The sequence below is a fragment of the Stenella coeruleoalba genome, assembly GCF_951394435.1.
Source record: "Stenella coeruleoalba genome assembly, chromosome: 12".
NCBI classification, from domain to species: Eukaryota; Metazoa; Chordata; class Mammalia; order Artiodactyla; family Delphinidae; genus Stenella; species Stenella coeruleoalba.
This window is the reverse complement of record NC_137158.1, coordinates 8,723,661-8,735,696: the sequence shown is the minus strand read 5'-3', so window position 1 is coordinate 8,735,696 and position 12,036 is coordinate 8,723,661. Positions and strand designations below refer to the sequence as shown.

The following is a 12,036-nucleotide window of genomic DNA, read 5'->3' as shown; positions in this document are numbered from 1 at the left end:
ATCCATTGCATTGCTTCTGGGTTTGGCTTTCTCATTTAAAAGAATTTTTAAAAAATGCGTTTGGAGATAGCTCAAACACTGCCTTTCTAAAACGGTGATTCATGGGCTGTCGAGATGTTTTCACAAACTGATGAATTTTTGTGATTGGAAAAGGAAGCCTTTATGATTGGAAAAGGACAGAAGACCTGGATGGAGTTCAATGGGACCCAGACAAGAAGATTTTGGTAAACAATAAAGTCTGGATTCACTGATGGATGTTTAGAAGAGAGAAAAGGAAAATAGAATTTACCGAGTGCGCTTCTCCTTTATCAATGGTAGGAATAGGAGGTTTGAAAGCTGATAAAATATCATCTTCACCATTTACTTAGTTATCTATGTATTTATAGGAGAGACTGACAATTTCTCCTTTGCGCATTTGGTTGACAAATAACAGTTCTTGGATAAGCAACTTGCACTATTAGCACGATTTTCCTTTAACAAAAATACATGATCATTTCTGGTGACTCTTATTTTTAAAAAATCTGTTCATAAACCCCATTTTGAGTTTAAAAATGGGAAGATCGAGAAAGACCAGCTTGGATTTGTGCAGTGTCCCGGGCTGCCACGAGGGGGCGCGTCATGCCTCACCTCGGGCTTGCCTGGTGCTCCGGAGCCCTTGCTCTGCCCCAGGGGGCTCCACAGGTTCGCTTGTTAGCACACCTGTCATCTGTGCGGGCGAGTGGTAAGGTAGGGCAAGGCGTCTCTGGCATCTCTGCCAGGCCCTCATTGCATTTCCTTTATGACAATGGTTCGATTTGTCGCAGCTGGTCTTGGAATTAATACTTAAATCTGATTTCTTAAAAAGCTTCGTGGGCTCCCCAGTTCAGGACCCTGAAACCTGCCCTTTTCCGTTTCCTTTCTGCCGTTTCCCAGCCCTTGCCCCTCCCTTCCTGGTACCACTTGGAAATCTGGTCTTTCTTTTCCTGTGCTTTTGTTACATTTTTCACTGAGAGGATATTTGACATTATTTAGTGAAAAATCGGAGTTACAGATTATTCTTGAAAAAATTAAGGCCAGCTTTCTGAAGCGTGCTTTACCACACAGGCTCAAAGGGTCCAAATTTATCAGCCTCCTTGAGGCACCAGCTGAGCTGGGGCTTTGGTTTTGAGTCAGCTCACATCCCCTTGTCTACACCTAAACGTACTCAGATGACAGTTTCCCAAATCCATCAAGTCCCTGAACAAGAGCTTTTAGGGCCATTCCGCCTCTAAAGTGAGTCCTCTGAAAGTGGACTCTTGGGAGTGTGGGTTCCATAAATCAGACATCTGGGCTCAAATCCTGACTCTCACTTACTAGCTTTATGACATCGGGCAAGTTCTTGACTGCCCAGTGCCTGTTTCCCCACTTACGAAAGAGTGATATAGTCAATAATCACATCTCTCGGAGAGGCTAATTCTGAGAATTAAAGAAAAATCAATCCATGTAGCGTGCTTACGACAGCTTCTGGCTACAGTGGGTGCTCAAGAAATGTTAGCTATTGGTACTATTATTAACGTAACAAATGCACTTTTGCGTTTTGAGGTAGATGAAGGTCAGAGGTGGACCCTAGCTCAGTCCCTGTGGCTTCTCCCCTGGCTCTCAGTAAGAAGACGCTACTCTTCTGTCATCCGGCACCACCTCTGACACCTCGGACCTTCCCTCCGTGAAATCTACTTCAACTCCAAATCACAAATGCAAAGTGCTGGGTCACAGTAAATCATGTCATTAGTTCATTATCCACTGAGAGGCTGGGCCATTTTTCATTTCCCCCGTAGAGCACGGAATGTGATTAGGAATGTGATTTCTGGTCTCTCACAAACATGACCTTACGAGGACTTCAGGACCTGGGGGGACCTTCACCAGGGCTGTGTTCAGGAACTCGTCCGAAACCTTCTAGGTAAATATACGTCTTATGTAAAGGAAGGAGCCTGCAGAACAGGGTACTCTGTGACCCCCTTTGTTGTCCCGATTGTTGGATTTGGGACTCGAATTCTCCTGAATGGAAAGGAGATCCTTTGGTCATTCTTGGTGCTAACACATCTGATATCCTTGGAAAAAGGTTAACTAATACCTTCATGATCTATCAGTTGTCAGGATTGCTTTATTCTTTCTGGACTCTTTTAGTTCTCGGTCTCCCCTCCTTCTCTCAGCTTGTTCAGTGTTAAGTATTATGTGCCCTTCGGGTTTGTGATGGTACATCGCCTAATATGGACCACGGGTTATTACTATGACCGTGACATGGACTGTCATTTTGGCTGTAGTGCCCTGTTGTCTAAACGTAGACCTAAATCGTCTAGCTTGCTTCTCGCCTGCAGCCAGAAGCCGGCAGGGCAGGTGTGTAAGAAGGATGGGCTCCGAACGAGGCTGCCCTAGGGTGGGTTCTGCTGTGTCACTCCTTTTCAGCTCTGCCATCTCCGTGTGCTCAGCTTGTCCCCTGCACATGGGGGGTTCTACCCCCACCTGCCCTATGGACTCATCTAGGAGGGTCTGTGGATGTGTTCATACGTGGAAAGCACTTAGGTTAGTGCGTGGCTTATGGCAAACATTCTGCAATTTTAGCTCATTACTATTATTATTATTTTTCTTCCTTTTGTATTTGAAGAAATACAGACTTACAAAGGTCACAGGCCCTGACAAAGGTCTCCCAGGTAGTAAGTGACAGAGGCCAGTGTTCACACGTCCAGGTTCACGTCGTGGACAAAATGATGCACTGGTGGTCCGGGTGTATGCTGAGTCTATCTCGCCATCCTGGCATCTGACTTCGGCACGATCCCCTTTCTGCCTCTCTCGTGGAGCTGTGGGGACCACATTGAGCGAGACCGCTGGGGCCTTAGACCCCATCCCTGCCCCTACCTCCCGTCTCTTACCAGAGGCCTTCGGTGGGTTGTTGGATGGGGCTGTCTCATCACCAGTATCTTTTTGCCTGCCTGGTCCACTGGGGACTAGTTCCTTGGCACTCCGGGGATTTGAAGAAAAAATATTTGAGAGTGGGTCTTTCCTCTTTGTGCATCTAAACGCACTGGGGGAAGGAGGAAGTTAAATGATGGTCGTGTGTGAATGTGCCCGGGAGGTTAGAGCTGACCTGCGCTCATCATGCCAGGTTTCTTGTGCAAGATTTGCAGATAGGTGAGATTCACTTGTGAATACTGGGTGGAAAAAGTCCCCAGGCGCAAGGGGCACACCTGTTTTAGGCTTATGTGTAGCAGTGGTCATTTCTCCTCTATTTCCACTGCTGTCCTGTTTCCACTATTTTATTCGGTCGTGGGCATCTTATGTAAACAGGCCACTGTATACACCACATCCTTAAACATATGTGCTTTGTCAAACACCACAAAAGTTAGCTCGGTACAAGGTGAGAAATGTAAGAAATTCCCTATTTAATGCTGAAAATTATTTCCAGGTTTTGTTTTGTTTTTAAAGCCTGCCATGTACAGCCCCTTTTATTTCGTAGCAGGTATTATTTATTAGGTCCCAAAGAATGTTCCAGCCAGGTTGCGCCTCTGTCAGTGTAACACGACTGCCCTCTCCTGTCAGCTCAGAGAATGGCACAGACATTCATTTAAAAAAAAAAATCATGAAAAGTTTGGCAATAACATTTTACAGGTCCTTGAAATTTCAGAAAACTGTGTAATGATTAGGCAGTTATTGTAGCTATGGACCCGTGAGGTAGGCAAAGCAGAATGAGAACACTTCAGGTCCGTGCTTTCTCTTCCTCATAAGAGTTGGAAAGTGGTTTATAAATATTTGCTAACGCAGCCGCTGGACTTCCTGAATGACTTGGTGTCACCCCCAAATTTGGCTCCCACATAATAGTCTTAGAGCACCTTGGAGGGTAGATGCCCAAGGTCAGGGTTCACCAGAAACTCATAAGCTGTTATGGGAAGGCTGTTTTTTTTTCCTCTGGCCATTTCACCTCAGAAAAATAGCTTTAGTCACTTGTGATAGTTAGAGTTGCAGAAGAATCGTTAGTCATGCTTGGCTATTGTGTCTCTTTCTGCCTCTCAGTCAATTCAGGCTCAATGAATTAAACCACACACACACACACACACACACACACACACACACACACACACACGCACTCATGGATACACCTTGTCAGAGTTAGCAAATCAGTAGGTGTGGAAGCACAGTTAGGGTGGAGGAGGGGTCCAGGGCCCTCATTTCTAACTCCAGCGCTTTCTAGCCACGTGACTGTGTGACTCTGGATTTCACCTTCACTCTCTCAGTTTACACACCAGGAAAGTGGGATCGCCAGGGAGTGGCACAGGGTAAAGGGAATGCTGGTGGGCTGGTGAAGACTTACCCAACGCTCCAAAGGGCAACTTGCTGTGTTTGCCAGAGGAAGACTTGGGCTCCATGTGCTTAGAATAAATCCAGGGGAGACAGGACAGTTTCATCAACTCTTTCCTTGGAGGATACGCAGGAATCTGGAATAAACTCGGTCACTGAAAACACCCTCTCCTGGATTGTGTTAAAATGGGGGAGCTCAACTTGAAAAAAAGTTCTCCTTCTGCTTTTTCATACTGCTTGTGTAGCAGAAAAGAAACTCCCTGAAGTTTTAGGTCTTAGGCAGGAGGCTGGCGTTACACATGTTAAAAAAGTAAATTAGTGGCTAAAATAGGAAAGCTATTTATTTAAAAACTCAGCTTCTGAGTTGCCCTTGAAATGACCAGAGGTCTGGCAGCCCTGGCCCGTGTTCGCCATGGCAGCGGGGACAGGCTGGCGTCCACTCTCCAGGTCACCGCATGCCTCAGTCCTTCCTGCTGTCTCCATAACCCTGATGTGTTACAGCTTCCATTACGTCTGTGGTCTCCCGTGTAGACAGAGGGCGGATTTCTTAATCCAGGGCAGTTTCTTTACTACATCAGGAGTCAGCAAACTTTTTGGGTAAAGGACCACATTCTTTGAGCTCTGCAGGCCAGGTGGCTTCTGTTGCCGCCCACACCTGTGCCCTTGTAGTGCCAAAGCAGCTGGGGCAACGTGGAAACTAATGGCCATGCTGTGTTCTGATGACACTGCTTACAACACGGGAGCTGCCCATCCCAACCTACACTCCCTGCCCCTGTGGTCACTGCGTGTGCCACCTCTCCTTTGGGCGTTTTCTCCCCCTAATCTTGATTTGATTTTTGTTAAGGCATCCTGGAATGTCTCAGTGGGAGCTCTGCAAATCAGCTTTCAAATGCATTTATATCTGACCTCTCTTTTTAATCCTTAAAAGATCAACTTAACCTTCAACTGTCCCAGCGCCCGGAGATCTGAACAGGCTCTGCTAGAGGCACGGTTCTGCCGAAGCCTTGTTGATGGATGCTGCGGGTTAGAGGGAGACTTTCTCAGGTGCCTTGTCTTGAGAGGGAAACACAGAATCATCTGCTTCATCACAACTTATTATAGTCACGTGAAAGCTCATGGGACAAATGAAGGGAAATGACTTACATCTGCTTGTCTACAGCCTTGCGATGTATAGAATCAAAGATAATTATTCTCTGAAAACTTAGTAATGTTTTGTCCTGTAATGTTGCTTTGTGTGGGTCTAATTGTAGATAAAGCAGGAAAAACGAGGTGTTATAGCCAGAGCAGGATCTCTAACCTAGTTCCCTTCTGAAAGTGTGCGGGCTATGTAATAAGACAGCTTAATAAGACCAGGTCACTGTAATAAGACCAACAAAAAACACATGTAACAAGACCGCTAAAATAGGAAAAGAAAACTAAAAACCACCAAGAGAGAAGGAAAGGAAGTAAACCTACGTAAATATATAGCTGAACGTATAGATTTGGGTTTCAACTTTTTGGTTGAACAGCCAAGTTAAAACAGTTGACACCAATGAGGATCTGTGTAGACCGTGTTATCCTGGCACAGACGATTCCTTTTACACCGCCGTTTTATTGCCCCCTTTGCAGTAATAGTATGTCAGCGCTGCTGGTGCGATGAAGTACGCGTTCAGCAGAAATGTCTCTCGGTTACGGGAGCCGTGCCGCCGGGCCTCACTGGTTCGTGGGTGAACCAAACAACCTCTGGACTTGACAAAAGAAAGCGACGCCCCCGAGAAACCTAGGACACCGTGTAGTTCCGGCTGCGGTAAAGCCCCCGATGAGAGGACTTTCCGGCAGCTTTGCAGGGTGCATTGCACAGTCTTCTAAGAAACGTGAACCAGTAGCATTCTAATAGTCATTTATCGGGTGCCTTCAGGCTCGGAACTTTATTATCAGGCAAGCATCATCCGTCCTGTAGAGGAAGAGACGGGGAGGGGAGTGCCTTGCTGACGTCACCTGACTCATAAATGGCAGAGCGAGAACTTCCAGTCACCTGTTTGCCTCTGCCCACCACCGAGCTGTACATCTCCCTGCCCGGAAATTGGGGACCCGCTAGAGATAAGGGCAGCTGCTAGCGGAGTGCTGTTCAAAGAAACCCAACGTGAACCACATGAGTTGAGTGTATAATTTTAAATCTGCTAGTCGCCACGTTAGAAAAGTCCAAAGAATCAGGTGAAATTCATTTAAATAATATTTAATATGTATACTTAGAGTAGGATTTAATAATTATTTAACCCAGGGTCCAAAATATTATAATTTCATCGTGTAATAAGTACCAAAGTTGTTAATGAATTATTAAAAAATCGAAGTCCAGACGTGTTTGGCACTTACGGTTCACCCCCCATTTGACATGGCCACGTTCCCAGGATCGGTAGGTGTCTGTGTAGAGAGGCTACCATACTGTGCAGTTCAGCTCCTCTGATGGAAATGGGGGTGAGAGAGGTGAGGTCTCCTAACACTTTTAATCTTGAAGCAACCCAGCTGCAATGAAGGACTTTTATTATATCATCATTATCTTCATCATCATCGTCGTCTGCTTTAATCATCCTCTGTCATTTCTAAAAGCGTTTGTCAAGGGCCTCTGTACACGCTGCCGGGCAGTGGGCAGGGTGGAGGGTCCAGTGCCTTCTGTGTCTCTAGCCGTGAGGGCACTCCTGCTTACACGTGCATCTTCTGTGTGTTTCAGGTGACCCAGGTCCTGCCAGCTACGGGAGGAATGGCCGGGATGGTGAGCGAGGCCCCCCAGGGGTGGCAGGCATCCCTGGTGTACCCGGCCCCCCGGGACCTCCTGGCCCTCCTGGTTTCTGCGAGCCAGCCTCCTGCACCGTACAGGCTGGGCAGCGGGCATTTAACAGCAAAGGTCCAGATCCATCAAAGGCTTAGTGCGGCACGGCTGTCTGCACAAACCACGCCTGGCGAAGGGCTTGGAGGAGAAACACCCCCAGGAGCCAGGGCCCAGGTGACGGTGCCTTACCTTCAATGTTATTCTATTGATAGAAGTCCCACCTGACCATCAGGTTTAGAACAATGGTGCTATTCAATAAATCCTCTTTCCTTTTCCTTGGAGAGGAGCCACAGGGTCATCGATCAAACTAACAAATAGAACTGACAGTAGTCCTGTCCCCAGGATTTTGAACTTCCACGTGCTATCCGTGTGTGTTACGTCATGGGCCACGGAGCCAATAAACAAAAACAGCTGTTTGGTTTACCTCAGTTGCGGCAGTTCTTTTCATTTTTTATTGAGAGCTTGTTCTCAGATGATAGTTTCAGCTCTATGATTACCAGACTGGTTATGAAGAAACCCCACTACCGTCAATAGAACTGGTGCTCAGAATCCCCCCATATCCCAGGGGGGCCAGGGGTGCTGTGCCGCTCGGCGCGGTTTCCATGCTGCATGTGTGGGTCCGCAGCATCAGCTTGCATTGTTGTGGAACTGTACTGTATCCCAAACCCGCTAATATTTGGGGCTCTTCTGTGTGAAAGCAAAGAAGGAATCTTAATATCCTGCCATTCGTAAGTTTTATCGATGAGATTATTTATTTTAAAGGTTTGAGGTAACGTCTCTGGTTGTACCAAAGAAGCAATAAATACGGTTTCTTGATCTCTTGCCATGTTTTCTTATAGTCATGTTCAATGAAAAAAAGTCACTGAGATTATTTAGATACTTAAAACTTTCCTCATTTCTGTAGGCTTATGTTTATAATGTTAGTGATTTCTTCTACAGAGAAATTAAAATGCCCTTACTGCTCCCCAGAGGGTGTTGTTTTGTGACAGAGTTCTTCGTATGTATGTGTTCGGTGGGGGACTGGGGGGAGATGGGGAGGGCTTCACGGACCTTTCTGAAATGAAATGAAAACTATGAACCCATACCCCAGAAGGATGCACAAACGCATGTAGGCAAATCTGCTCGCATGCTATGTCAGAGGTTTCACGGGGCCCCTAAGCCTGGCCTTGCTTGGTTTCTAGGAGTGGAACCGCTGACTTCAATGGTGCGTTAGCGCCCTCCTGGTTAGAACTTCACTGATGCAAAAATGATTTGTATTTTGCCGTTTTTCTTATAAAGGCAGCTCAGCTGAAGCACTGTATTCTTATCAATAAGATAGGTATTGCCTGACCACTCAAGCCCTTTATTTCTACTTACGTAATCACATTGGCCTGCTGTTTCATCAACAACATCATGTTAACTATCGATCAGACTTAATATATTCATTTTATGTCACAGTGCCTACGACTGACTTATCCCAGGCCATAGCACTGCGCTCCGAACAGCCAATATCTTTTTAGTTTATGGCACTCAGTTCTCTCACGTCAAGGGGAGTGAGCCCCAATAGGATCTTTGATGCCATTTTTTTTCCCTCAGGTGTACTTTCTCTACATTTAAAAACTTTAGCCTGATTCGTTTGGTGAAATCAATCATTATATAGTCTGTACTCGGGATTCTTTTAAACTGCTCACGGCATCTAGTTCTGTGCTTCTGGTATGGACTGTGTTCAAGGGAAATAATTCCAACTTGGCCGCAATAGATCAGGGCCATTGACACCCTGGGAAGGATGGTCTTCCTTCTTGGGGAAGAGAGAATCTTTGGAAGCAGAGATATCTGTCGTAACTACTTAAAATTGTCTTCATATGAATGGCAAACCTTTTCAGGTACAGTGGCGTATAGTCAAATAAATGCAAAGAAACTGCCTTGTCTTTTCACCAAGGTGGTTTTATTTTAACTGGAGTAACATTGTCAAATACAACAAAAGAAAAATTAGATAACCAAATAAATACGTTTCTCAGTTCTATACTTTCAGGTTCATAAGAAAATTAAAAAAAAATAAAATTTCAAAGAAAAGTTGAATCAACTGTTTTCCAAACTTGATATACGAAAGGCAGTACAGCAAGCTTCCCAGATACAGCAAGACCGGAAACAACCACTTACAGAGAGATTGGGCAAAATGAGCACATTCCAAATGGTGGGAACAATCCACTGTGAATCCAGTTCGGTCACATAGTTTACAGAAGCAGTAAATACTTGACTGAGAAATTGCAAAGAAAAGCATCTCACAAATCGTGTCCATGAAAGAGAGTTGATGAATACTGAATTAGATCAAATCTCTCTCTCTAGCAAAACAGAAATCTTCAAAACCTTTGGGATTATTTTTCAAAGTTGGATGAAGTGTCAGAGTTGTTGAGAAGAGCATGTGAATAAATACAGGTGGTTAGAAACGGGCATGTCACTTACCCAAGGGCAAATGATTTATTTCCAGTCAGTGCTTCTATGGCATCCTGACCTGGTTTTCATCCCAAAGATCTGACAGGTTGATTAAAAACTATGGACATCACTTCCCGGGGTGACTGAGCACATCAATTGCCTGGCATAGTTTGGGATAATTGACTTTGTCTAGCAGAGGAGTATGAATGAGTCCCATCAGTTTCATGACTGATTTGATTATTTATGGACACAATACTTCAAGCTGACTAAACGAATATTGCTATTCTTAAACATCATAAATCAAATCTGATTTACTTGCAGCCTGAAATAAGCTGAATGTAAATCCCTGCTTTAGAAGAATCACCTCTGATTATAGTATCTAATTTTTTGGCTATTACAGCCTCTCTGATATCCAACATCTCTGGGTTTAAAAATAGATCAGTATGGGGGGAAGATCACTAGAAATACATAAAATCACACCAAATATCAAGAAAATTGCTTTTAAACATTTTCTGGGAGCCCTGGCAAAAGGTGTGAAAAAGCAATATTAAGAAAAAAAAAATACTAGCCAACTAGTAATCCTGCCATTTACAAACAGGGAATGGACATAAATTATTGAAAATATCTTTTTAGAAGGTTTGTGTTCAATAAATATAGGTCAAGTCTCTTTGTTTTTTTCCTAGAGTAGAATAGATACTTTTCAGCAGTGTACTGAGTCTGTTAGCGAGCTTGTGATCTAGGACATGGCAGCATTAATGCACATGGCTCGGTAAATAATAAATCAAAATTGGTTTACCATAAGAATGTATGGCTATAAATACACATGCCCAAGTGCTCTTGAAATGATTAACTAGAGGAACTGTAATGTATTTGTTAGATCTGGTTATCAGAAAGAGGATGCTGACTGAACCTATTTTTAATCGTAATAAATGGGAATCCATGCTAACTTCCCCCTTAACAATGCCTTCACATCCTGCTCTTGACGCCAAGTTTTCTAAGAAAACCTACAGAGAGAACAAATGATGGAAACTGGCTCCAAGAAACTAACTTTTTTAAAGATTTATTTGAAATTGTCTCTGACCTCCAAGTTGAAAATTCTTGTATGAAAAGATCTGAAAATATCTTAGAGATATCTTAGCACACAGTCAATTTATATACTATGTCATAAGGGGACCTGAGGGTGAGGACAGTGAAGAACTACATAAATCATTTCCCAGTCTAAGCGGACATCTAAATCCACTGGCATGTTTTCGTGTGATTCATCTCAGTGAAGGAAACATGCTGTGTATTTAACCTTTCGTCACCTATTGGCCTGTCACTCATGATGGAAGAGCTTATGTTTATGAGAAAAGTTAACTGTGACATTCTCGTCTCGCTCAAGCCCACGTGATTTAGTGAGCAGATCACTCTGTGGGACAAAAGTCACAAAGGCCTGGCTACTCGCTGACCTTTATTTCTGCTTTTAATTCTCATCTGAAATCATTAGACCAAGCTTTTTATGAGCTGCCCTGGAGATGGGCTATAAACTTAATTATTACGACCTAAGCACTGATTCATGTGACAAACATAAGTGTAATTACCAGCATGGTGTCGAGCCAAACCCTGCAACAGGCCCATTTGCTGGTTCCTCGGGCATCCGTGTGGCTCACACGGGGCATGTGAGTGCTTCCGCAGTTGCCCTGTGGTTGAGACCCATCAGAATGACGGAAATGTGAGCCTTCGGCCAAAGAAGAGATGCTGTTAACAACGGCACCTCGGAATTCCCTGATTTAGGGTCAAATCCTTTATTGCTGAGATCACGGACAAGCTCATTATGCATCATGAACATACAGGAATCTAGGCCTCAAAGCATTATATCCATGTGGGATCTAGCAAAAAACTAGCGCCATTCCACTTCACATCAGTAGGTTGAATTAAAGAGCTTGATGAGGTAAGATAGGGAACAAACAAAATGGGCAAAAAATGCATCCTAAATCTTAAAAATAGTTATAAAATATGCCATAAAACAATCTGAATTTAAATACATTAATACACCAAAAAATATTTTTCCCTAAAATGTACTTTAAATAATACAGCCAGATAAAAAGTTGTCATGTAATTAGCATCTTTATAACCATATGCTTCTAATCGTCAAGCGACACACACCCTCCTGATAAACTCAAAGCTTATTGAACTACCCCCAAGTTTAGTGGAACCTCCTACTTTATTAGTATTCTCTTTTGACAAGTTCGTGAAGCAAGTAGGTAACTCTTTGAGTTGTAACCTGTATCACTCACTGCTGGCTCTGAACACGACATTTTTTCCATTTAGATTTTCTTAGACTTAGCTTGGTTTTATAAGCCTGCCTTATCTTCGAGGTAAGTTTTTGCTATTCTGGGTCTGCTTCTCTGGATGAGGTCTCTGTGCTCATCTGGTTCTTCATTCAATGTAACGAGCTTGACCAGTTACCCTGGCATGATTTTGCTGAGTGAAATGTTTTGGTCACAGCTCCAGCTATACCGCACAATAAA

General features: G+C 44.0%; 1 protein-coding gene across 2 annotated transcripts in view; it reads left to right on the top strand.

Moving 5' to 3' along the window:
* Nucleotides 1–12,036, top strand: part of COL9A1 (collagen type IX alpha 1 chain) — a 68,528-nt gene that overhangs the window by 52,959 nt on the left and 3,533 nt on the right. Inside the window, exon 32 of one of the 2 annotated variants that reach the window (XR_013830892.1) lies at nucleotides 7,016–7,288. Coding sequence is in view for 1 of the 2 variants with exons in the window: in XM_079939826.1 (XP_079795952.1) it covers nucleotides 7,016–7,212 (197 nt within the window). In the remaining variant the exon portion in view is untranslated. Of the gene's footprint in view, nucleotides 1–7,015; nucleotides 7,780–12,036 lie in introns of those variants that run through there. The other variant, XM_079939826.1, reaches the window with a different exon arrangement.